Genomic DNA, 25,165 nt, shown 5'->3' with positions numbered 1-25,165 from the left:
TACACCATAATCCAAAACTAAAATATAAAAGCAAGCAACTGAACGACAGCATCTTCTGCCTGTCCCCACAAGATATTATTTCCAAAACATGAGTTGAAGGCCTGCAATCTTTTTACAATAAACATTTTTATGAGTTAGACATAAACAATGAACATAGACACACAAACACAAACTTCAATTTGCAAAGGCCTGGACAAAGGACATTCAACTTTCTTTAGTTACTCAAACCCAAAATTTTGTCACATTAGCACTGTAATTTCTGCAATTCTAAGAACACCATCTTTGATTAGACTGGAGAGGACCTAAGCTAATTTTATTAATACATCTAGATGATGCATAAACAAATGCAGCTAGAAAAACATCTACTTATACATAAACAAAAACATCTACAAAGAACAAAGGGGCATGAACAAATCCTTCCATCTGCATCCTTTGATCCTAAATCACCCATGGAGTCTGAGCACAGTGGGCTTCAGTACAATCCAAGATTCTTGATTTCTGACCCCCTCCTTCCCTCTTTATGTTTGAAACCCAGCTGTTTCTTCTCATTTCTCTTTTCTGGATTTTTCCTCTGATCATTGTTTTTATGCTGGTCTCCGGCTCTGGGAGGCTCCAGTCAGGAGAAAGATCACAAAACCTAATCTAAATGCTTAAGTAACAGGTATTTTTTGCCTCTCGGGTGTGCAGAGCAGAGCTGTTCAGAAACTAGGAGAGAATATTAAACACAGCAACAGTGTTAAGCACATCTACAACATTTTAACTGTAGATGTCAAAACAATTTAATAAGAACAATTAAGTCTTTTTATTTGCAGCTGTTATACAAGCAGGAAATGGAAGGACAGAAAAATTAAGTGGAAATCCACCGTAGCAGTGCAAGTCAGAAGCAGAACAAGAATCTAGCAACCCTACAGTTTTAATCTAAACTGCCACATTGTGATTCCCAAAAGCCACAGTAAGTTGTTCACAGCAACAACCAGCTTGGATCTAAATAGCTTTTCCAGCATCTACCAATAAAAATTTGGGACATGTGGTCTGTAAGAAGCTTAAGACTGACAGGTCCCTACTGACAAAAACAAAACATTGTGACCCACAGTACTATATCATTCTAACTCACTAAAGGATGCTGTTAAATATTCTGTCAGGGTGTGCTATGTCTTGGGAGTTGTTAAAAAAAAATAAAATCAATACTGAAAAAAACCTTGCCCTTTCTCTGTGCTACCTGTGTTAATTCTGCAAACTGACCAAAAACCATTTGCTATGTAGCCTGATTCACAAATCTTGAAGAGAAAACTCAGTCTAAAGAGCATAGACAACTACAATTCTGCTGCAGAATGTGATTCCACAGTGTCGTGGTGACACCACAGCTTCAGGCTGCTCTGGTGCTAGAAGAAACCTCACCCCTGTAGGAGGAGGGTCTGAAAATTTCAGTTGCACTCACTATACTTCAGAGCAGCAACAGTATGATAACTGCAGGTCCCGTCAATTTCCTGCTTTACATAATTGTGCTTCAATCGTAAGGTGTTTGATCCCTCTAGAAATGCAAAAAGAAAAATAGCAGTGCATCAAAACCAGATTAAACTTTCTGCTATGTTTTGGTGCAGAAATATTGTGCTTAACCATATTGTGTTGCACCATTCATTAGAATGGTGCAACAACCTGGCACCACAGAAGGCAACTGATCCCAGGATTACAGAGCTATCCTGTCTCAGACATGAGTAAGAGCAACATAACAAAAGGGATAAAAGCTGTATAGCCACTTAAGGTACAAGCTATCAGTGCAGTGGTTAACATTCACCTTCCTAATGCACAACTCAGAAAGGTGTATTTCCTGTCTGATTCTGACACAAAAGAAAAACCTCAGGAGATAATGTAGAACTAAACAGTGCCACAAACTCTGCCACTGGAGATTTTCCTGCCTTGGAGGGCAGGATTTTTGCTTCAATTTGAACTTATCTGCTAGTTTTCATTTGATTGAATTACCTTAAACCAAGGCCTGTAACAGATCTTAGAGCTGTTTTCAGCAGGTGAAAATTTTTAATCTTGTACCTTTTTCTCCAAATTAGAGATAATACAAAAATTAACACACATTTTTTTATGTTCAAACCCTGCACATATTCAGTTTGCAGACATGTCCTCAAAGCAGAGTGATAACAGCACACACACTCTCACACATAGCTACAGCAAGGAACTCACTTTCATGAGCTTTATCTCATGGGAGATAATTGTATGCAAACCCTTCTGGACCCTGCACACTTGCATATTTACAAAGGAAAGTTTGAGCTGCCTGGCATAACTTCACTGTCAGTATTATCTGGGCTTGCTTGGTTCTGTTAGCACATGTTGGCCTGCACCTTCATTTGCTGGCCAAACATGCTCCAAGAGGAGGGTGGGGGATGTCACCTACACACTTCAGGAGATTCCCAGCATATCAGCTTTTAGCATTGACCACAAAGAGGTTTGAGCCCCTAGAGGTAATTGTACAGCTAAATCCCTAAAATCATTACAATTCTGAGGTCTACAAAGCCAGCTAAGAAGTACTATCAGACATAAGACCCAGAGGAAGCGGAAACGAAAGACTGAGAAAAAGATGTTAGATTGAAGAAGTGTCTCACCATTGAGGGGATGGTTTATGGAACGAGACAGGTGCAGACAGGACGAGACAGGCCAGAAGCTGGACGTAAAGAAATGTGATGGGATCGTGAGGCGGTTCACAAAGACAGGAGACAGAAGGGGGAAGATAAGAGATGGGTATCCATGCACACCTGAGACCTGTGCCGAGGCAGTTATAGCTGTAGGAGACCTCGGCCTGATGGGGTCTAGCAGGCAAAGTCCAGGTTGGCTGTCTAGCACACAGGCGATGCCGGTGATCCGCTCCCTGCCCCTGGGCAGTGTGCTCTCAGGAGACCTTAGGTGCTGGCCCTCTGACACTTCCCTCAGTTTTAGACTAGTGACCCCTGGCTCATCCTGGCAATCTGTCCTTGAGACTGGATAATCCACTGGGCTCTCCTTAGCAAGCCCTGTTGAGACTTCTCTACCAGGAACCAGAAACCCAGCAGTTTGATTCTCCCTCTTGGAGGCTCGGACCTCGGGAAAAGAGGGTTTCTTTTTAGAGGCCCCAGCAGGTGACTGTGGAGATTGTGGCTCAAGCAGGGTTTTTGCTTTGGTAGTGGGTGAGAAGGAGGCCAGTGTGGGTCTATCAGGCAATGGCTTGGGAATGTCAAGAATCAGATGTGCTCGGTTTGATGATGCCAACTTGCTGTGGAAGGACTTGGGAGATGAGCAGTTTACAACTGGCTGGAGTGCAGGTTTCACTGGGACATTTTCTTTCACTGGCAGCTTAATCTTCTCAGCATCTGATGTGGAACTAAATTGTGTCTTCTCTGTCACTGGAGGACTAGTCCTCCCATCAGTCAACATTTCATTGGAGCAACCAAGGTAAAGATTTTCCCCTACAGATATGCTCCTTGACATCTTAGCCCGGAAGCTGGTTGTGGGGTTCATGTAGGACTTTGGTTTTGCAGCCCTGACATCTTTGGCCAGCAGAGGAACAGATCCATCCATCTTCAACATACTGGCTGATAACACCCTGCAATTGTTAGGTCTGGGATCCTTCTCAACCACCAAAAGAGCCTGAGGACGCTGCTTGGCAGAAGAGATCACTCCTGGACCCTTATCTGTGAAAATTAAACAGATAAACATACCAAAAATAGACAAGAGCCTGCAGTGAATTCCTATACTGGAATTTAGCATGACTCAGCTCAGCCCCTGTGAGATGTGTACAAACGTAAACCACTAGTTCAGGTTAGTATCACCAAGCCTCAACAGCTTTCTTTTTTTGCCATCCCTCATCCTGCTCAGACCGCTGCTTTCCTCATGAGAGAGATTTGTTCTTAATGTCTATGGTCAGAAGACCTTGGACCATTGTGACTTTTAAGAAAGAGGCCAGAAGAAGCAGGCAAAAACTTATATATGCTGTTGTAGTGATCATGTAGGTTTTTTTTGGTTTTTTGTTTTGTTTGGTTTTTTGTTGTTGTTGTTGTTTTTTAAACAAACTTATTAACAGTGACTTACTTGTTTCAAAAATAGAGTTATTTCACATAATGGGCATGGATACAGTAAGTTCTCTGTTACTGTCTCTTCCCTCTTTCTCTCCTCCCCACCCTGGAGAGCTTCAATCTTAGTTTGGAGCAACCACTCACAGCAAGGGAGAATATTTTTGCAATACTTCATTTCACCCTTGCCAGTGCTTCTCCCACAGTTGCCAAACAAATATCAGAGACTGATAATTAGAAGACCAGCATCTGCATTACAAATTTAAAATATTAAATAATATTTTAACTTAAAAATATTTTCCCTTGACAGGCTAGGAGTTGGAAGACATGTAAAGCCTGTAGTTCAGAATGCAGAAAGACAAGTTTAATATACATCCTCCACTCATATGTCCCCATTTCATTTGTGGCTTCATACCATCATTCCAACGTGTGTCCTTACCCTCATGCACGAGGTCATGCACTGACTGTGCCTTCCTCATGACTGCATTCACAGGGCCTTCTGGAAAGGAGGCAATAACCCGTCCAGGAGCCATACCAACTCTGCTGGTCTCCAAAGCTGATCTGCGCTTTTTCTGCACATAGGTAGCTCGATTTGAATTTACATTCTCTACGAGCTGGCTGTTCTCCGATGCATCACCAGGATGGCTGCTGTCATTTTTCAACAGGTTTGGTGTAAACTGACTGGTCTGGGTTGGTGGCTCGATGGGCTTTGAATCCAGTGTCAGATTTGATGAAGAGAGTGACAATCGTCTAAAGAACACAATAACGAAATCCCAGTTAAAACGAGAAAGTGTGTTCCCCTAGATAGACAGGATAGACAAGAACATGCATTAAGTTTCTCCGGAATTAAGAGCTCCTCCTTGTCTGGACTTTTTTGAGTCAAAAATGCCCTAAGCTGTTACCACTTAATTCTACCCAACCCTGCAAGCTCTGGTCTTCAGGCATTTGACTAGAGACTGTGCAATCACAGATAGCATTGGGTTGCTGTTTCCAGGGAGGACATAATAAAAAGTGAAGACAAAAGAGAAGGAAAAATTCCAGGCATAGGAAAGACTGGGCAAAGTCAGGTCAGGTCTTTTCTCTCAGCTCACCTTACTAAAATTTAAATCTTTTCAGTTCTAAGATAACCCTAAGATGAAGAAAATATGCTTTCCTAACATTAGGAAAGCTGGTCAGTATCTCCAAGAGGAAAGCCTAATTTCCTCCTCCTCTCCACTTCAGAGAAACACAGTGGGCTTACTTAAGAAAGGAGGCAACTTCCAATCTGGCATGTTTAAAAAGCTGAACAGATTCAAAGCACAGAGGTTTTCATAATCAAAATCTACCTCCCCTGTTACATCTCTAGAGCACCAGTGAGACTTCCTTCACTCACCACTGCAAATCTCTAGAATACAATAGCAACCATTGGTTTTCTTCCCAAATATACATGAGTCAGTCTAAGAAGCACTTCTGACAGCAGCAACAGCAGCTGAATACAGCAATAACAAACAAATTTCCCTACCATGCTGAATCTGGACACAGCTGGTGAACCTTAGAAGATATACTCAAATCTGCTTAGTCCTAGATAATGAAATTCCTTTGAGCTAAGATTTTAGGTTGTCATTTAAGAGGAATACAGGAGTATTTGTTTATTTTTAAAATTAAAAAAAAAAAATTGTTGAACCCAAATCAACAAAAGCATTGACCTGATTTTTAATTTTTTAAAAAATTTATTTGTTTTCTTGGGATTTTTTTTAATAACAAGGAAAATAGTTTGCAGAGACCCTTTGGAGTGCTTTAGGGTTGAGGGATTTTTGGAAGAATAATAGCCCTGTGAGGCTTTTTGTGAGACACCAGAACACCCTGTGAAGGCATGTGACCGAGAAACAAGTCTGAGTAAGAAAGGATTGTAAAACAAAGCAAAAGTTGACAAATCTACTTTCATTGTCCAAGCTGAATGAAATGCAAAAGAATAAGCAGAGCATAAATAGTGAAGAGTAAATTAAATTATTGGTGATTCCTCCAATTTAATCAGCCAAGGCATTAATCATGAAACAATTAAGCATGTTGTTGAAAGAGGGAAAAGAACAAACAATAGTGTTACATTAGAATAAATAGAACAGCTAAAGTGATCCAGGACAACATTTCCAAATCACAAGAGTCTGCAAACAGCCTGCCAAGGGCTGTGCTAACACTTTGCTGTGCCTAGGCACACCAAGGCCAGAAGTTTGTTCAGCTATTTTCACCCAGAACCCAGTATGAGACCTACTCATATTAATATAAATACACAGACAGAAATACTCAAAACAAGTAGAGCCATACCTGAGAGCCGGGGACTGGGAAAGAAAGCGAGAGGAAATGCTGAGGGTTTCGGTTCTTTCCAGATTCCTACATGAGCCACCTAAAAATTTTGGTTAAAGAAGAAAGAAAATGAGCAGTTTATTTACAGAGCATTCTCTGTAAATTTTCTTATCATAGAGACTATCAAGTGCTCCCTGATATCCAAGGGCATTTTTTTAAGCTAAAGCCACAGAGAATGAAATAATTGTATTTCCTTTGCCTTTAGTGTTCTACTTAGATTACTCTGCCTTAAGCTGCTACTCTCCCTAAGGGTACGCCTCCTCTTTCGCTTCCCTTTGTGTCCTATCCTGCCTATAGGACTGTGAGGCACTGGCATGAAGCAGAAAACAAACCCATCAAAGAGAAAAAAAAAATAAAAGGAAAAAAAATAAAAGGGAAAAATAAAAGAACCCGGAAAACTCACATAGATATTGCTGCCTGCAACCATTATCAATTCTAAAAAGATATGCTTTGTTCTGGAGTTGGTCGATAAAGACAAACCAGCTCCTTTGCCACTCTGATGTCTCTTCTTATTCTCTCTCTCCACCCAGCATTTCAGCTTTTCTTTGTGACACTGGCTATGCCTTGGTGCACCACTAGAGGCCACTGCGTGTCACCGAGGCGGGGGTGAACGCGCAGTCAGTACCTTCCTCTGCGACAGGAAAAACCAGTCCGGGACCAATGTAACAGCTCTTTAGGATCCCAGGGACAATACCTAACACAAACTGACACAGAGCCCAATCTCATCTACAAAAATTAAGTCAGAGACCGACGAAGTTAACAGATGTCACTCATCTTTAAGCTTCTTACACTGTTTTCCATTTTTTCCCCTCTCCCCATACACACACATCCACAAAAGCCTAGCAGAACTTGTAGCTGTTATACTGGGGAAAAATCAGAAGTGACCTTACAAAGTCTCCCCACTGAAAATAAAGATGTACCTTTTCCATCAGTGCTGCTCAGGGTCCCAAAATGCTCCTTGAGGAACTTTTCCTGATCAGGTATCTGAGGAACTTCTCCCTCAGGCACGCTAGTACCCACATCCTCCTCTCCTTCTTCTCCCTCCAGGTCTGAAACACCATCTACGCTTAGAGGCTCAGTGCCTTCAGAATCTGGGAAAAGGCAAAAAAACCCCAGTGCTGTAAAAACTAAATCAGAGTAACATCAGCCGAATTAAAAAAAAAAAAAAATCTACAAAAATGCTAAATTGAACCTATAATGTTAAGGTCAGTCAGCATTATATGCAGTAATTCTCTAATCTACAAACAGCATATTCTATGGCATAATTAGTATTAAACCTGCCTCTTTGGCTAGCAAGGTAAGAGAAAGCCAAAGGTGCAAGGAAAGAAGGAAAGTGCACCAACTCCTTCTTCTACAGTGGCTTCATTGAGGTGTCTGTTCAAATGGTCCTGCATCTGTACAGCATTACCTGTGTGACTAATAGGAGTGTGACCTCAGGTCAGCTCACTGAGAGCTCACGTATAAATAAATACATTTATAATGGCTTTGCATCTTACCTTCATTTGGCTGGTCTGGGCTGGAGAGACGACTGCTGCTGTAATCTACAGAGCAGGCACTGTCTGGACTGTGTTTGTCTGGGCATCCATTACTGTGGTAACCTCTACAGAGCTTCCCATGGGGCAATGCTTTTACCTGGAACTCACTAGAAGAGAGACATGAAGATACAGCACTAGAAGACATATTTGTTTACATGTAAAGAAGCACATTTTAACTTTAATAAGGTCTTACCTGTGTTAGTAACACCTTTTATTACAAATGTAAGGCTTTAAAGAGAAAAAGAAGTTGATTTCTCTCATCATAATACACTATATTTTTTGCATTTCATTAAGCTTGGACATGGAAGTCCCAAGGGGACTGTCTGATTTTCTGGGCGTTGTCAGTTCCCAGGATTACCAGGCACCAGAAACACTCTGCTCTGGTTTGATTCCAGCACAGGTGAGGAACAAATGTAGAAGTTTACATGATGAAAAAGGGATTAAAACCAGGCCTACACCTGCAGGAGAGAAACTCTAGTTTGTCATAGATTTAAGCTCTAATACACATTTTTCCCATGTTCAAGACCTGCTTCTTTGGGCAAATTCTGTAATGCAAAATGACAAGATTTTGGCTTTGAGAAAGACTAATTTACTGAAGAACATCATGCAACAATACAATCTAGTATAGCAGGGCTACTGATTTCTGTTGTGATTTCATGGATCTTATTTTGTCAAATGTCACCAGCACTGTTCTTCTGCCTGATACCTAAGGACTTCCGTTTTCCACTTTTTGAGATACTTTGGTATCTCAAAAGTACTTTGATGTACTCCAAGGCAAGGTAGGATGCAGAAGTCAATCAATAGAACTGAATGGCAACTACCCCTGGCAGCTCCCATACACTGTAAACATTGCCATGTGTCTAGTGTGTATCCAACATCACCAAAGGGTCTCTCTTTCTTACATGATGGAGCAGTACACAGGTCTACTCAATCCAAATTTATCATCACAAAAATGAAAAATAGGCTAGGCAAAACCTAGCAGCCTCAACTGCAAAATCATGGCATGCACTCTTGCATGAAAGTCTGTCTAAAGCTAGCAGTCCTGCTCTCTGTAACATGACAGAAGACAAAGGAAATTAAACAGCTACTAGCATCAGGTTAAGAGGGGAAGGAAAGAACAAAATTCGGGGAGGAAAAATAAAAGGGAGCACAGAAAAATTAAATTATGTAAAATTAAAACAGAAGAAACAGCAGAGGAATAAAAAAGGTCTCCACTGTCTCCAGTGTCCTTTTCAATTCCATCTGTGCAAGTCATTCTATTTCCCACAGACAAGTAATCACATGCTACATTTGCTAAATTCTTGCCCAATTTTCATAAATAAGTGTCCTGCCACTTCTCCTGGGTAAGCATTTGACTGCCACATATGTGTCACTGTCAGTGAGTTTTCCAGCCTCCAAGTTTTCCTTTGCTATTTTCAACCCGGATAAGGGAGAAAGCAAAAGGTTACTCTCAAGTTGTTTACTCAACCAAAATAAAACTTGGAGGAGTCTGTTAATTCGCAGTTTCCTCAGAGGAAAATTATTTTAATGGTGCCTTCTTAGTTTCATATTCCTCTAGCATCCATCTGACATAAAACTCTCAACTAAACATGCCTGACATCAATTAGGCAGTAGATCAAGTCATCAAAGCTACCACACAAGCTGCAAGAAAACCAGAACAGAAACATCTGAGCCATGCACAGCAGAGATTATTTTTAACCTGCTAGAGTCTGTGGGATGGATTTCATCTTGCTCAGGGTAGATTACACATTCCTCACTCTCAGAAGGTTCCAGTTCCTGAGAGAAAATCCCCTCTTCACAAGACACAAGCCGAATCACTTGGGGTCGCACACAAGACCCGTTATCTTGGGGAGGTATTGAGCTGCCAACCTGGTTTAATTAAAAAGAGGAAAAACTTGATATTACCAGTGTTTCACCTTACATCGGCAAGTGCTGTGCAGGGCTAGAAAGTATGCAATACAGCACAGAATATGTTCTGCAATCTGAGATCAGAAAACACAGCAATCCTATGTCTTTTCTGTTCCTTATTTAATAAACTTGTCAGACTACTGTTGTACTTGCCTGGTTTGTTTCCTGTTTGCCATTCCCTAAAGTTCTTTGATAAAGTACTCTTTGATCACACATCAGGAGTGTAAGCCGTGTGGTTGCTGGTTCTTCCATTACCTTCTACAGACTGATCGGACAATTCACAAAACTGGGCCATTTCAGCTCAAAAACTGAATTACTGCACACAACAATCTGAATCCTCTTCTCAGTCATGCAGTTATAGTGAAGGGAAAGCTTCTAGTGAAGCTAGGCACTGGACAGACTGCTACTGGAAAATAGGCACTAGCTGAGGATGAGCACACATTACTTGCCATGACCCATCAATACAAAGATCAAAGAGAATGTACTTATCTAGCACAGCCAAGAACTAAGGGCTTCATGTGAGCCACATCCCAGTGGTTACTGGAGTCAAGAAACTGCATCCCAGCAGAGTGAGCTAACAGGTTACCAAGTTTTTACACACCTGTATCTCCAAGCTCAACTTCTCAGCTTGTTTTTGACATAAATATTCAAAAAGCTATAAGAAAACATGAGGTCTTCCTGTCATTGAAGAGAGACCTTGACCCCATATAATCTCTGCGATAAGACAGCAGAATCACACATTGCAGGAGTATTAATTACAATAGAGTTATCTAATAAAGTTTTTCAAAAGTCATTTAGAAGACCTTTACCAATAAAAAGAATAGCATCAGGTAGTAATAAATGTAGGTAATAACAAACAGATGCTGGACAGATGCACTCAGAGTGGGTTCACCTCCTCAGAGTAGTACTGCCCTTACTTTGTTGATGTGCACAGGAAGGTCAGTGTGCTCTTCTCTGTCGTCCCCATTGCTGTTTTGAGACAGCGAGTCTCGACTTGGAGAACGGGAAACAGAGAAGGACTCCAGCTGGCGCAGGTCAAGCATGGATTTCACTGTCATCTCTATGCTGCTGGTTGGCTGGGACCAGCGACTACGCTGCCGGGGCATCTTGCTCATTGGTGCCTCTGAGCGCTGGATTGCTGCTAACTCTTTGGCCTGAAGGAAATTAAAACACAGACTGAGATTGGCTGATGGAAAAACAGGAGAAAAAACACAAGATCCACAGAAATACATAAAAGCCTCAAAACTGTCTAAGAGACAGCTTGAAAGGGCAGCTTTAATCATAAAGCATCAAGTAAAAATGATACTTTTGTTGCTGCTTCTTGCACAATTAAACAGTTAAATGTCTTGCTCAGATCCAAGTGTATGAACAGCTTCAGCACCACATGAGATTCAGATCAAAAATGAAAAGACAAAAGCATAACATCTGATGGAAAAAGACTGATGTGTAGCTCTAGACCCCAAACACCCTAGTCTCTTAAACTCTATTTTACTATCTCCAAACCATTCTTCAGAGAAAGGCTTCCCAATGGTTTCCCACCACAGCTGCACCTTTCCCACAGGTGCAAATAAAGTTTTTAATCTCTCTAGGAATTTCTTCGTCAGTTTCCTTGTAACAAGAAATACAATCTGAAGGTTTAGTAACTCACCCTCCTCATTTCCCACTGGGAAAGGCTTCTTGAGAGGGTAAGGTCTGGATCTGCAAAGGTAAAGAGATATGCACCTAGTTGACACCCTGGCCAGCAGTCCAGCTTTTGAACAACCTCTTACTTCATCTTTCAATAAAGGCAGTATTCCTACACCTTTTGAACCACAGTCAACACATGCTTTCTCACTGACTACCCAAATCATTGTATCAAAATTTTAATGGAAACATACAGTTTTATGTAAGATTTCCATTGAATCAGCAGACTACTGCAGAACACTTGCCACAGTGCAGTGTCCTCCCAAAGGCTTGGGAAAAAATCTGCTCCAATACACTGTTACCATCTGTGGTAAAAATACATCAAATTAATAACAGCAATCTCTACTGTAAGTTTTATCAGACATCTCTAAAATCCTTTCTTTTGAGGAGATCTCTTGATCTCTTTCGGTTTCTGCAGAACTTTAAAGTTTGTAGATCCCAGCTCATGAAACTAATTCAAAATCTCTTCAGCCAGTTAGAACTAGCAAAAAACTTGCCAATTTAACAACTGCATTTCTACACAGAGAACTCTGAAATGTACCCCTCTTCAGATGTAGGAATGGGCAGCTCCATATTCCCCATTGGTATCTATCCATCTGCTTCTGTTTTGCTCTCTCTCTTTCTGCCCATTCCTTGCTATCTCTAAGCCAGTGTCCCTCATCTCCCTTCACATCATGTCATTTTCCTCCATCTCTGCTCATCTCAGACTCAGGTATAAATCCCTCTCCCGTTTATACCTGAGTCTCTCTCAGCATTGCAGTTGGACTGAATATGGAAAGACTGCAACCCTCGTAACTCATCTTCATCATTGCCTTCATCTTCACCATCCTTATCGCTGTCTGATGAGAGTGCGGGCACAGAGGACAGGGCAGAGATGGACTCATGCCTGGAAGGGAGGAATTAGGAGGAGTATTATGGTTTATGCACAAACTGCCCACCATTTCAATCCTTACACCAGTTCTCCACCTTATCTCCCTCAATATTCAGGAGGCTGCCTCAACTCTCTCAAACAGCCCTTGCTCTAGCACAGCCCACCTCTAAGAAACAGGGCAAGCTAAACCCTTCACAAAGATGTGCAGATCCTGCCACAACAATGTTCTCATACACATGGAAGGTTGACAGAAATCAGAAATAAACACGTGTGAGAAAGTCAAATGGAATGAAACTGGGCCTTCCATTTCAGACTCTGTCAATGGATAAGGTCAAGATGGTAGATTATATTTGAAAGGCAAATATTTTTCCCACCCTAAAGCATTTCTTCTCTGGAATTGATTTACACATCAAAAACGTCAGAGATAGTCTGAAAATAATTGGGTCTATGGCAAATTATCCTATAAGAGACAGGTTCACGTCAAGGATTGCTCCAGGCAAACCCTGAAGGCACAGCCCACACACCATAAGAGCACCATGCTGATTATTTTAACTTTCAAGCACAAGGATCATGTAAAATATATCTTGTGCAGATCTTCAGTTTAAGTAGATCAAGACAAGTTTTACCACCCACACCTCAGAGGCACTCCCAGCATAGAATTGCCCACCACCAGTCAAGAACACCCAATAACATCAAATTTTACCCTCCCTCTTTCTTCTCCTCTTCCCTTCCCTCTGCTCACTCCTTCAGTGCACAGAATTAAATGAAGAAATAAACTTCTAGACAATAACTGAAGCAAAAAGAATCCCCAACATTTGAGTAGCCCCCACTCCATGGCCTTGAGCTAGAATGCCAAACTCATCATTAAGTGACATTTATAGGTTATCACTGATGGGTGTTGAGCTCCAAGCATTATTAAATAAAAATAGCTCATCTACCAAATACAGAGCAGTCTGGCAAGGGATCAACTTCTCCTGCAGCTGACAGATCACAGGCAGTATTGAAACATGGTAAGAAGCAGTTAAGGTATTTTAATCTTTTCCTGTGCAGTGGCAGAACATCAATTTCCATTTCATTAGGAGTAATAACTACTCAACAATTTCAGATGAGCTTTGAAGTGCTCTGGCAAAAAAAAAAAAAAAAAAGTGACACTGACTGTAGCCTGCAGAGTTCTCAAGTGAAAAAGTTTCATTTTGGTCATCCACATGTTCTTTTGACATTTGAGTTCGTCAGTCTCTTCATATTTTCTACTGTCTCTTTGTATAAGCATCTTGTCACTCTCAGGTTCTTGTGTCTAAGCAGGGGAATCCTAACAAAGCCCAAGCACCACAGTATGTTTGAGGTTATGCCATGTTTCATCCTATGATATATATTAATTATATTTATTCATGGTAGGTAATATTAACTTTGTATCAGTAACTTTGATAGCATCCTTCTGCTTGTGTTCATCATAGTTGTTTGAGGAGTTTATTGAAACAGAAGGGTTGGATCATTAGACCTTTAAACATCGAGCTGACTGAATGCCTCACAATGATGAGGTGATATGGCAAGGCAAGATTATGTGTTTACCAAGCTCCTATGTGTACTGTCATTGGTGTAAATGGAGGAGGGAGGATTGCCATCCATGTTTTATGTTACAAATAGAAAGATAGCTCCTATCCATCAGATGGTGGTCGAAAAATTGGTGTGGGGGGGAAGTATGTTCCAGTGCCCTTAAAGTAGCAGAGTAAGAGAATGCACAACATATTTTGGAAGTTAGATGGTTTTCTTCATACTTCACAGGAAGTGATAAACAAATTATGAAGTAACCTATTTGATATAAACATAAGGTTATCTTGCATTATCCCAGCAAAAATTCATGCCCCCTTCTTCCACATCCTTATTTTTAAAACTCAAATATGCTTTTCAAATTCAATTCTGCAACTTGAAGAGAAACAGATGAATGAATTATATTTTCAAGATCTTGAATGTTTTAACTGTTGTTCTTGCCCAAGTCAACCCTTCTATCCAGACTTCATTATTTCTCCTTTCTTTCCCTGCCTTCCCCCATGTACTGTGGATTTTCTCCTAAGCCCCCTATTGCACACATCTCCTCAACACTCTCCCTCAGTTCTTTTTCATGCTTAGATGGGAGTCAGTATAATGTACAGTGAGTTTTCAAGCACAGAAGCTGTTTCCAAATAAGCATAATATGAGAGCATTTTGAAAATTAAGGAGTAAGACTTCTGGGGTTTGCTGAATTCCTCCTGAGAGCCAAACCTCAAAGCATCATTATACCAGAGTGAATGTTTAAGAGTAGCTATTCCAGAATAGCATGTACAGACATGTCCAATTCTCAAGATCCACGTGACTCAGAGCAAGTGTTTCAATTGTTATTGTTCATCTTCTTTGCTGAGGAACTATCCCATTCTAGTATCATAGAATCACAGAATCATTAAGGTTGGAAAAGACCTCCAAGATCATCAAGTCCAACAGTTGACTTAATATCACCATGCCCAACTAAACTATATCATGGAGTGTCATGTGTACTCATTTTTTAACACTTTCAGGGCTGGTGACTCAACAATTTTCCCTTGGGACCTTGTTCCAATGCTTAAACACTCTTTCAGTGAAGAAACTTTTCCTAATGTCCAACATGAACTTGCCTTGGCACAACTAGAGGTAATTTTCCCTTGTTCTATTGCTAGCTGCCTGGGAGAAGAGGAAAACTCCAAGCTCACCACAACCTGGATCTTGTTTTATATGGGGCAGCAGTGTCAGTTGCTCTTCAGCTCCCAGTTTTTGAAGGGTCAGACAGCACGGGGTGAATGGAAGGGAAGGACCTTAAATTAGAAAGTCTTCAGGACAAGGTATAGACTTAAAAATTCTACATGTCATTATGCAGTTCTAGTATTCAGACATCTTGATAATAAGTACCCTGCATGCTTTTGTATGATCTGAACCCAGCCCTGTTTTGCTTTCTCAAAACAAAGCAGACAAGAATGGCAACTATCCATTTAAAGAGGTATGTCATCAGCATTCCCACTCTGATCTTGTGCTACTTAAACCCTCAGCTTTAGAGACGTATTTATGAAACTGTAACATCCTGTGTGGTAGATATCACTGGCAGATTATATCCTCCTGCTTCCCCTTCAAATGCTGAAGTATTTTAAAAGGAAAGTTATTCCTTTTAAATAAGGAAAGTTATTCTGCTTTTTCCCACAGAAAGATCACAGTACACTGACTTCAGAGTTTCCCTAGTGTTATAATTGCAGTCGTTCATCATAGACTGAGGCACCATAAGGCATCAAAAGCCTGCCCCATTCTAAGTCCTGGAAACAACACAGCTTTCCTGGACTGGACAAGACCCATTGAGAATTTGATAAGGAGCTCTTCTTTCCAAATATATCTGACAGCACACAGTACTTCTTCAGTATACATACATAACTTTTTAGACAAATTAATTTGGATAAAATATTTTTCTCCCGCTATTTATACTAAAGAGTCAAGGAAAGCCACAGATGAAGTGAGTTTTAAAACATGACTGTAAGCCCTGCAAACATTCCACAGTAAAATCAGCTTAAAACTTGAGACAAGCTTTTCTAAACTATAAACGCATACTTGGATCAAAACCAAAACCCTACTAAATGGCCTTCACATGATTCCTTCACTGAAAATATAAAAGCCTTAAAATCAAAATGTACCAGCAATATCAACTGAATACAAGTTATGTTATCCTGGACTATCAAAGCTTCTCGTGTTCAGGAAAAAAAGCATACATCTGCAATTACCACAACCAGAGGTAGAACTGAAAGGCTCTCAGGCACACTGTGGAGAACTGTGGGTCATACAGGTCAGAGCAATTCCAAGGTAGAACAATGTCCCATAAAGGTGAGTCAGAGAAATCATTCAGAGGAGAAACTTTAGTCTCTAAAAATTTTTGGAGGGACTGAAAATGCAGGGACTCTACAGTTCAGAGAACAGGTTAGATAAAAGAAGTTATGAAGAAGGTTTACAAAACCATGGGCACTACCAATAACTGGCTGCAGAACAAAAGATCACCAGAGCTCACAACATTCAGAAGCAAAGGACTTTCAACAAAACTAGTAGGAAAGTGCTTTAACTGAGACAAAAAAAGTCCTTCTTTCCACAGAGAGCAGTGAACTCCAGGAAGTTGTCACCAAAGCAGGCTGCAGAGGCACACAATATTATGAAGTTCAAAAAGAATTTATACAAACTCAGTGGACAATTGGTCCATGTCCAGATAGTAAAGGAAAAAGGTAGAAATGTACTTCCTAACATTCCTGATATAACAATGGAGCATGATGCAAATGGACCACAAAGGTTCATACAGCAAGGCTCACAGTGTCTCACTGAATAGCATCTTCCATTGCCATGGTCACAGGCAGAATACTGGGCTTTGTGGAGCACTGATTTGACCCAAAAAGGCATCTTCTGTGCATTTACACTGCTGATGTTACTCACTTGGGTCAATTCCTAACCTGACAGGCAACTGGATAGACTGTCCTGAATTGGATATCTTCATGTCCCATTGTCTCCTCAGATGAATTTTGTTACCCCAGCATTATTTTGATTATTCATCTTGTAATATACTCACACCATGGAACTAGCAGAAACTTACTTCCCCCACCAAATTCTAGCAATACTGTTCTAAAGAAGATCTAGTAGAAGAAATTACTTATCACAAGGCAGGGTGCTTTCTCATACTACTGCCAGTCTTTTGAGATAACAATTTTACACCACAAGTTGCAACTCAGCTCTCTACTGCAACCTATACAGACAGGCTTTGGAAACAATCAGAACAGGTACATGGCACCTGGAAAACAAATCTCATTCAGTTCATTAGTTTTTCTTCTCCCACCTCAATAATGCTGTTCCAATAGGCTCTTCTTCCATTGTCAATACCAATCCAAAATGCTCTGGGAATTATGTCTTTGTCGATCTCCAGCGACCACAGCAGACGATCAAAATTGAAAACAAGCTTTCAAAGCTGACAAGTAGATTCCAGGCTTGCAAAGAGGCTACCAAACAAGTTTACTAAAGTTCTGGGCTTGGCGAGGCATTAGCACCGCCCTTCAGCGAGCGCCTCTGATGGAAACAAGTATCACCTCATAGGGAACAGGACTGGGATTATCTGTCACAGGCTGAGCCATGGTAGGGTAAGGCTGCAGCTGCTGGAATAATAGAGTGACTGCTATAAAAAGCACATTGCTTGACAGATCCAGAACTTTGGCTAGAAAAAGCCTTCCTGAGTTTTCCCAAGATCGTCACAGAAAGCACTTACTAGATAAGACTTGTTTCAGGAATGAGCAGATCAAGACTTTACAAAACAAAACTATGTAGACAGACTTGTTACAACATTGCTTGCTACCAAAGGGAGTGGGCAAGTACTCATAACACTCAACAACCAGTGTGGTTAATTCCTCCAATGCTTTGGGATTTTTATATCCAGAACTCCATGTGTAATTATTCAGGACATAGGAACAAAAAAATCTGCATTTACCCTTTTTTCCCCCCGCTGTGATCTCATAAGAGGTTGGTCAGGACTCTCCTCTGCATTACTTACAGTCCAACTAGTCTCAGTTTCTTACAAACTACAGAGAAACCAAACACATTAGACTAATAATCAAAAATACCCTGTCACTCTTGTTCTGTTTAAAAACAGAAGGGCCACTTTTAAAAGAAAGGTCACTAGATAAATTTAGATCTATTCAGCTTGTAGGATGCAGTAATCTGTTTTTAGATATGTTGTTTACCTAGCAAAAAATAATATTCAGCTAGCAAGAGTTCTTCCCATTTATTTTTGTCTTTATTATTAATATTATAATTATTCTATATTATTATTATCTTATTATTATTCATATTATAATTATTTTAGCTGAGTTTTTTTCACAGCATCCAGAAAATAGTTAACAAAGAAACAGCAAAAGTGTGTAAGGACTCTTTTAGAATTATGATCAACATAGCCAACTCATTGAGCTCATAGGTATACTTCAGTACAAACACCACAGAAAATAGCCTTTAAGTTGCATTCAGCTTAGATCTAGAGAACTTTACTCATGAAGGATCACAGCTTCCCTGGTGGAATTCTGTGTACCATCTTCAGTATTCCTAGGTGAACTGCTTATTAAAGTTTCTGACCACATAATTAAACTAAATTAAGACACAAGAGTCATTGCATACATATTGCAATCAGTGAAGCACACTAAGTCTGTCTGGAAGATCCCAGTCTGCTTTCTATATCCAAAGAAGGGGGGGACAAAACCAAATTCAACAAAGGGATAAGAGAACTTTTGGAAGAACACTACCAGTGAAGACAGCAAAAACCTTACAGTTGAATCCCAGTGCCACACTTTCACATTCCACGCTACACAGCCAGCCACCTGTTCTCAGTCTGCTCTGCTCACCTCATGAGTCCAGCTGTCTTGTGAGGAGGAGACTTCTCTGCCTGCTTCCCTCTCTGTTTCATGTCCGACAGTCGCTGCCGCATGTTGATGGTCATCTCTGAGCTCAGACGCCAGATGAAGATGCAGCTGAAAGAGAGAAAGGTGAGGCTGGGATCAAGTCTCAGTTCAGTTTATTGATACTAACTCCCACTGCAGAGAAAAATACGAGCCCTTCTGTCTACGGCAGAGACACACACAGAAACAGTTTCACAGAAACTCAATCCCATCACAAGCCTCATGATGAAGGGGTTAAACCTGCCTGTCAAAGCCTCCCTGTGAGCGAGAGCAACTGCAGAGATATTTACACAGACTCATCTCTGATCCTATAGCTTTTTTGACTATCTGGCCAGCTGCTGAAGGAAATGCTGTAATAAGTCCCTCCGTGGTCAGCAGGATAAGTGGAGCCTGCAGATGTCCCTTGCATCCTCTAACAGTGGCTAAGCTAAAATCTATGATTGCCTATACCTATACCCCCAAAGGCAAGGCCTTCTTAATGCCCACCATCCCATGGAGTCTCTGTGCAGTATTAACAGTTAAGTTCATGTGGAAGTACTTTTTGCAGCAGAGTGCTCCTAATATTTTAGTTGGGACTCCCTACAGAACACTTGCACAGAACTTACACAGCCATTAGCTCAGCTGGTCAGAGCAATGTGCTAATAACACCAAGGCCATGGGTTGAATTCCTGTATGGGCCACTCACTTCAGAGGTGGATTTCATGATCCTAGTGGGCCCCTTCCAATTTAGAATGTTGTGTGAAATATTCTCTGAAATTTGACTGAATTTGGTCAATGAACTCAAAAGCATTTGAAAGAAAGAAATGAACAGTATGGTCTCATTTCATTAATTTCTTCAGAAATTCAACTTTAAAAATATTCTTCATCATGTTAAAGAATACTGTATCTCATCTTCAGCTACTAGAAAAATAACCAGCACTGTCATGAATGCCAATGTCTTTGAAATTTAACTTCAGTGCTAACTAATTCTTTTCATCTCAGTCATCTTTCCTGTCTAGCTGGGTATACTTACACTGATGTAGAAACAGAGATGGTGTTTTGGCTATCACTTATGAAATCTTGCATCCTACTTTGGAATCCAAAGAAGATTTAATTCAGCCCTTCAAGACCCATCGGTGCCAGTATACTCATGGGTATTCCAATACACAGAAGATTTTTCAATGACTGACTTTTCCTTCTTTCTTAGCATGTAAACATTAATTTGCTTTGCCATTTTGAACAATGACCTTTGGTCTCCCTGACCTGAGGCAAATGTCAAAAGTGCCAGGATCCTGAATACCTGAATCTTCATTTTTTTCTCACTCATGAAAAAACAATTTAAAAGGTATAAATTTCCATACCACGTCAAAAACCCCCCGTAATATTGTCTTTGCAGTCCGTGGAGATTTTAAGGCAAAACTAAAAATTCCCTTCTTGTCCCCAGTGCCATGCTCAGGAGCATCACTCCCAGCTACTGAAATCACATACACTTGGCATTGCCTGTGAACACACTCCCATCCTCCCACTGAAGCTTTTCAACCAGGAGAAAGGGGTGAGGCATGGTGTCTGGGAACCATGGCAACCCAAGGCAGCCAGCTGTTTCCCCTCAAGGAGCAGCTCTCTCCAAGTAACAGCAACCATAATCTGCTGCTGAAAAAATACTGAAACAAAGCAAATCTGGCTTGTTCATTTATCCCACCCCACAGTTATCATACCCAGAGAAAAGCAGCAAAAACCCAAGCCTGTGACCACATTAGCATCCAACACAAACTCTGCAGAAGCAAGCGCCCACCTACCCCTTTTGCTGGGGTTGGGGAGGGGATTTTGTTTTGTTTTTTCTTACCTTGCATTACTTTCCCCACATGAATCTCATAGTCCTTGTGCCCTTTCTCATCCCTGTTTTTCCCTCTATTCTCAGCTCTATTCTTCGCACATGCTGCTGTGTGTGAATAGACTATGTTCCCTGTTCCCCTTTGAGAAAGATGCTCTCTCATCTCCTTACAGCAAACTTCTTCAGAATTCTTTCCTCACTTCTCATCCACCTCCTGCATACCCTTAATGAAGAAAATGACCCTTTTGCTCAAGGAAATGCCAACAAAAGGATGTTGCACTAAATCACAAGCATCACTGGGGACTTCAAACCTTCCATGTTTCTGGAATTTGTCAGACGTTCACAACAAAAGGACTCTCTCTCCTACAGCTTTTGTCGCTATTCTATTTAAACACATAAAAGAGGAAAACTAAATTATTTATTTATTACTGAAAAACAGAAACAATAAACTGATGAGATATGAGGTGATATATTGTATGTTCTACAACAACTCACGCTCTAAAACACTCTTTCCAATTCAATTGTGTTTTATAACTTGAAAAAAAAAGAGAGAGAATCTGGGTTGCTCTGAACTTGCAATAGCACTCTAGGAGCCATCTTTCTCAAAGGAAAAATTTTATTCAGTTCAGCTGATTTAAGCATTCACTGAATAGAAATAGTGGCTCCACTCACCTGTACAATCATCATATTAGCCATGTATTCTCCTTTTTCCCTTGGGCTCAGTCTGATGACTACTTAAGCTTTTAGTGAACTGATTTAGCTCACTAAATGTGCAGAAAACTCATCTCAGGAAAGTAGTGATGTAGTGACCTGAATTGGCTGAATGAGGGGTCAGCTGCACCACTGCTGACTCAGGGGAGCGAGAAAAGGACCATGAACAGGACCAAAAAGTGAGGACAGCCTGTCCCTTTTGCTGCTAAACAGACTCTTTCACCTGGTGAAACCTCACCAACAGTAGTATTGCAAGAAAAAGTTTTGGTACCACTAGCAAAAATAGCCCAAGATGACTTATATTATAGTCCTGAAGGCTGGTCAGGAAACAGGTCACATGTCTGTCTCCTTTCCAGCACTGAACAGTATTTACTCCCAGAAAAGGGAAATACTTCACATGGGTCTCATTCCATGGAACGATAACATAAGCTCTGTGAGCTTTGCCAACAGCACACATTCAGGATTCAGAAAACTCTGAGATTTATTTGGAATTCATAAAGCATCCCTTAAAAAAAAAAAAATCTACTTTTCCATCCAGTATGAGATGGCATAAACCAGTATCACAAACAAGCAAAACCTCTTACCTGTCACCAGAAACAGAGATCAGATGTTTGCAGTCATTACTGAATTTCATCCCAGTTACAATCTCTGTAAGAAATACAACACAAAAAAACCAATATTCCCCGAATTATTCAAATGGACAGAAAGAGATCATTAGCCAAATAGCCTGTCTGCACTCAGTAATTCACACTTCACAGATCAATATGTCCCAATTACCACAACCATTTAACCTTGAATCTAGGGTTGACATGGAAAGTGTACTCCATGGCAAAATATACATGAAGACTGAATTCTCTTTTTGCCCATAACAGAATAGCTCCTGCATGGTAGGAGCTGAGGGTATATCATAATGAAATGAAATATACACTGAAAAAAACCCACAGACTACTTTACAGGCCAGAAAAACTGGGTAAATAAATACATGGCTTGACAGGTAATAAACTTGTAATAAAATAATAAACTTGTAATAAAATATTACAACTTCACCCAACTACAGTCTATTCAAAAATACCCATTAGGTAAACTTTGGTGGGGAGAAATCTTCAGAAAGCTTTGACTAGTATCAGACCCTACTATATAGTCATCAGCAGAAAAAAAATAATTTCCAGAAGCTTATAAGCCTTACCTGAGTGTCCATACATGGTTGCAACACACTCGCCAGAATAGAAATCAAAGATGGAGAGGTTCTTGTCAGAACAACTGGTTGCAATATAAAGACCAGAAGGATCTGTTTGCACCTGGTTTAGGAGACCAGAGGAATGCAAATATCTGGTGAGAAACTACCTTCAAACTCCATAAAAATAGTCCAGAATACTCAAGACAGTCAGAATAAAATGCAAGTAGCCCCCACAGGAGTCCAACTGAGTACCAACCTATTCAGTATCCCAGGACAAATCTCTAACCTGACCAGACTTTTAAGACTATCTCCAACCTAATCAGAGACTGAAGGTATTGCCACCAATGGACAGATTTCTACTTCTCCCCTACTTTATTTTAACCATTGGGGTCTTACTTTCTTCTACATTAAGATAAAAAAAAAACAAACAAACAAACAAAAAAACCCCCAAGAAACTCCCACCCCAGAACACATACACCATTAAAAAGAAAAAAAAAAAAAAAATCAGAGCTGACAGAGTTAAGTGAAATATTAAAGGATTCAAGTCTTCAGGAGTGAAAGCAAAAAAGAAGTCAACACTGCCAAGAAACTGTCTTTGATAACGATGCTGTCACATCTCCAGTATTTGCAACTCATTTTTCAGCTATTTTGTTTGTTGTTTGTTTCTTCATATGCACCTATTTGTTGCTTTATCTTGGATCAAATATAAAATCCCCTGCAAATGCCTCATCAGGTCTAAAGCAGCACAAATACAGTTACTGTCACCAAATGTCCTGCTCTGTCCTTTATAGAATTTTAAGGAACTGAGAGGATAAACTGTGTTCCTCAAGGGAGACATGGTATTTCAATAATGGTAATTCTTTTGGTTTGTTATGGCTCTTATGTTTATTTTGTTGATGTTTGCTTCCAGTCTCACTGTTTGAGTTCTGCTCATTAAACTGCAATGTGTATTATGATCTCAGAATAACATGCCAAGAAAGTTTAAATTCCAGAGACAACCATAATCCCTTGGTTGCATAATTGCCTTAAAAATGAGCAAAGCAACAGTAAAAGTAATTGAGATTCCCCACTTGAGAAACACATTAAAAAAAAAAAACACGCAAGAAAACATAAAGGATATCAAAAACAAAAAATCCAGCGCCCAGAACATTCCATATTTTTTTGTCTGAGAAAAATCAAATCAAGCACCTAAGCTTATCAGCAATTTAAAGTGTAGCATCAATTTTTCATTTTCTTTGCTCTGGCTTACAAAAATTTTGTACGAATTATAATAGGCAAAGAGAAGGAAGTTGTCTTTCTCTGTAAAACAGAAGAGCTGACACTGAACAAAACAGTTTGTTTCCCCACCTCCCTTTTTACCCAGTTATTTACACCCATCAATGGTTTCAACTAGAAGGGAACGGCAAGTATCATCTACTCCTGCCTGACCACTTCAGAGTTGACCAAAGATTCACCAAGCTGTCTCTTCCATAAGGGCCGTATGTTTAAAATTTGTTATTAAGTGCATTGATCAAATGCATCTTCAACACTGTCAGGCTTGGAATATCAACCACCTCTCCAGGACTCTTGCTCCAGTGCTTGATCATCAATTTCTCAGTAAAGAAATGCTTCCTAAAGTCCCTGGTTTGAATCATTCCCATATATCCTGTCACCAGATCCCAGGGAGAAGAACTCAGCACCTCCCCCTGCGTGTCCTCTCCTCAAGAAGCTGTAGAGAGCAAAGCAGTCACCCTTCAGCCTCTTCCTCTCCAAACTAGATAAGCCCTAAATACTCAGCTGCTCCTCATACGACATTCCTTCCAGTCCCTAATAATAAAATTGCTGGCCCATGCAGCAGCAGAAAATTATCAGTGAAAAAAAATACAATGAATAAGCTTGTTTGGCAACTTGGGAGATATTTTGATTTTGTCACCTGGCTGTCCCCCTTTATAGACAAGAATGCAGTTCTTCCACTGCACTGTGAATCTTGAACACACCTGATTTACCAAGGTAAGCCCTGGATAGTGGCAGAAGCAGCTGTGCTCCCCTGGCCCAAGGTCTGGATGCACTCAGCAGGTGGGAAACTTCAACAGACTCTCTCTAAGCAGTACCATGTTTGTCCAGAATTCCAAGACCCAGGCTTTTCGGGACCAATACTATTTAATTTTATCAACTCAAAGGAGTTTCTCTTCTATTTGCCCTCTGAAATCCACTTCACCAACACTGATCAACAGGTATTTCCACTTTAAAAAGCCTAACAAAACCAGTCAAGAAAACCAGAATGAGTTCTCTGGAGTAGAAAGTAAAGTATTCAATTAAATTGATTAAATCATCTCCTGACAGATACTGGTGCAGTTCTATTTGTTTTTACAGCACAGTCCTGTGACTCACTTCAAAATCAGGACAGAGAGAAAAATCAAAGATCAGCTTCAGCATTCATTGACTCTTTTCCTGTTTTAGCCTGATGAAACCCAAATACATTACCAGCCCTTAAGGGTGGAAGTAGGAGGAAGCAGCAGCAGGGTAAAGAACAAAGTATGGAGCAAGAAAAAAAAAAGAAAAAAGAAATCACTGTACTCAGATTTGTATTTAATTTTCTTGTCCCTGAGCTGCATTCAGAAATGCTGAAAAACTTGAA

At 40.4% G+C, this 25,165-nt stretch overlaps 1 protein-coding gene across 6 annotated transcripts in view; it reads right to left on the bottom strand.

Moving 5' to 3' along the window:
• Nucleotides 1-25,165, bottom strand: part of MAPKBP1 (mitogen-activated protein kinase binding protein 1) — a 99,621-nt gene that overhangs the window by 6,615 nt on the left and 67,841 nt on the right. For 2 of the 6 annotated variants that reach the window (XM_030274340.4, XM_030274341.4), the window contains exons 19-30: nucleotides 22,558-22,669; nucleotides 21,956-22,019; nucleotides 18,797-18,922; nucleotides 12,256-12,404; nucleotides 11,484-11,533; nucleotides 10,753-10,989; nucleotides 9,627-9,796; nucleotides 7,889-8,034; nucleotides 7,313-7,483; nucleotides 6,354-6,432; nucleotides 4,492-4,802; nucleotides 2,763-3,674 (exon numbers count right to left, since the gene is read on the bottom strand). In XM_030274340.4, coding sequence (XP_030130200.4) covers nucleotides 2,763-3,674; nucleotides 4,492-4,802; nucleotides 6,354-6,432; nucleotides 7,313-7,483; nucleotides 7,889-8,034; nucleotides 9,627-9,796; nucleotides 10,753-10,989; nucleotides 11,484-11,533; nucleotides 12,256-12,404; nucleotides 18,797-18,922; nucleotides 21,956-22,019; nucleotides 22,558-22,669 — 2,527 coding nt within the window. Of the gene's footprint in view, nucleotides 1-2,612; nucleotides 3,675-4,491; nucleotides 4,803-6,353; nucleotides 6,433-7,312; nucleotides 7,484-7,888; nucleotides 8,035-9,626; nucleotides 9,797-10,752; nucleotides 10,990-11,483; nucleotides 11,534-12,255; nucleotides 12,405-18,796; nucleotides 18,923-21,955; nucleotides 22,020-22,557; nucleotides 22,670-25,165 lie in introns of all 6 variants that reach the window. The other 4 variants (XM_072930007.1, XM_072930008.1, XM_072930010.1 and 1 more) reach the window with 3 other exon arrangements.

This window comes from Taeniopygia guttata, chromosome 5 (assembly GCF_048771995.1).
Source record: "Taeniopygia guttata chromosome 5, bTaeGut7.mat, whole genome shotgun sequence".
In the NCBI taxonomy this organism is placed as follows: Eukaryota; Metazoa; Chordata; class Aves; order Passeriformes; family Estrildidae; genus Taeniopygia; species Taeniopygia guttata.
The sequence above is the reverse complement of the archived record's forward strand: the minus strand, read 5'-3'. Positions and strand labels throughout refer to the sequence as shown.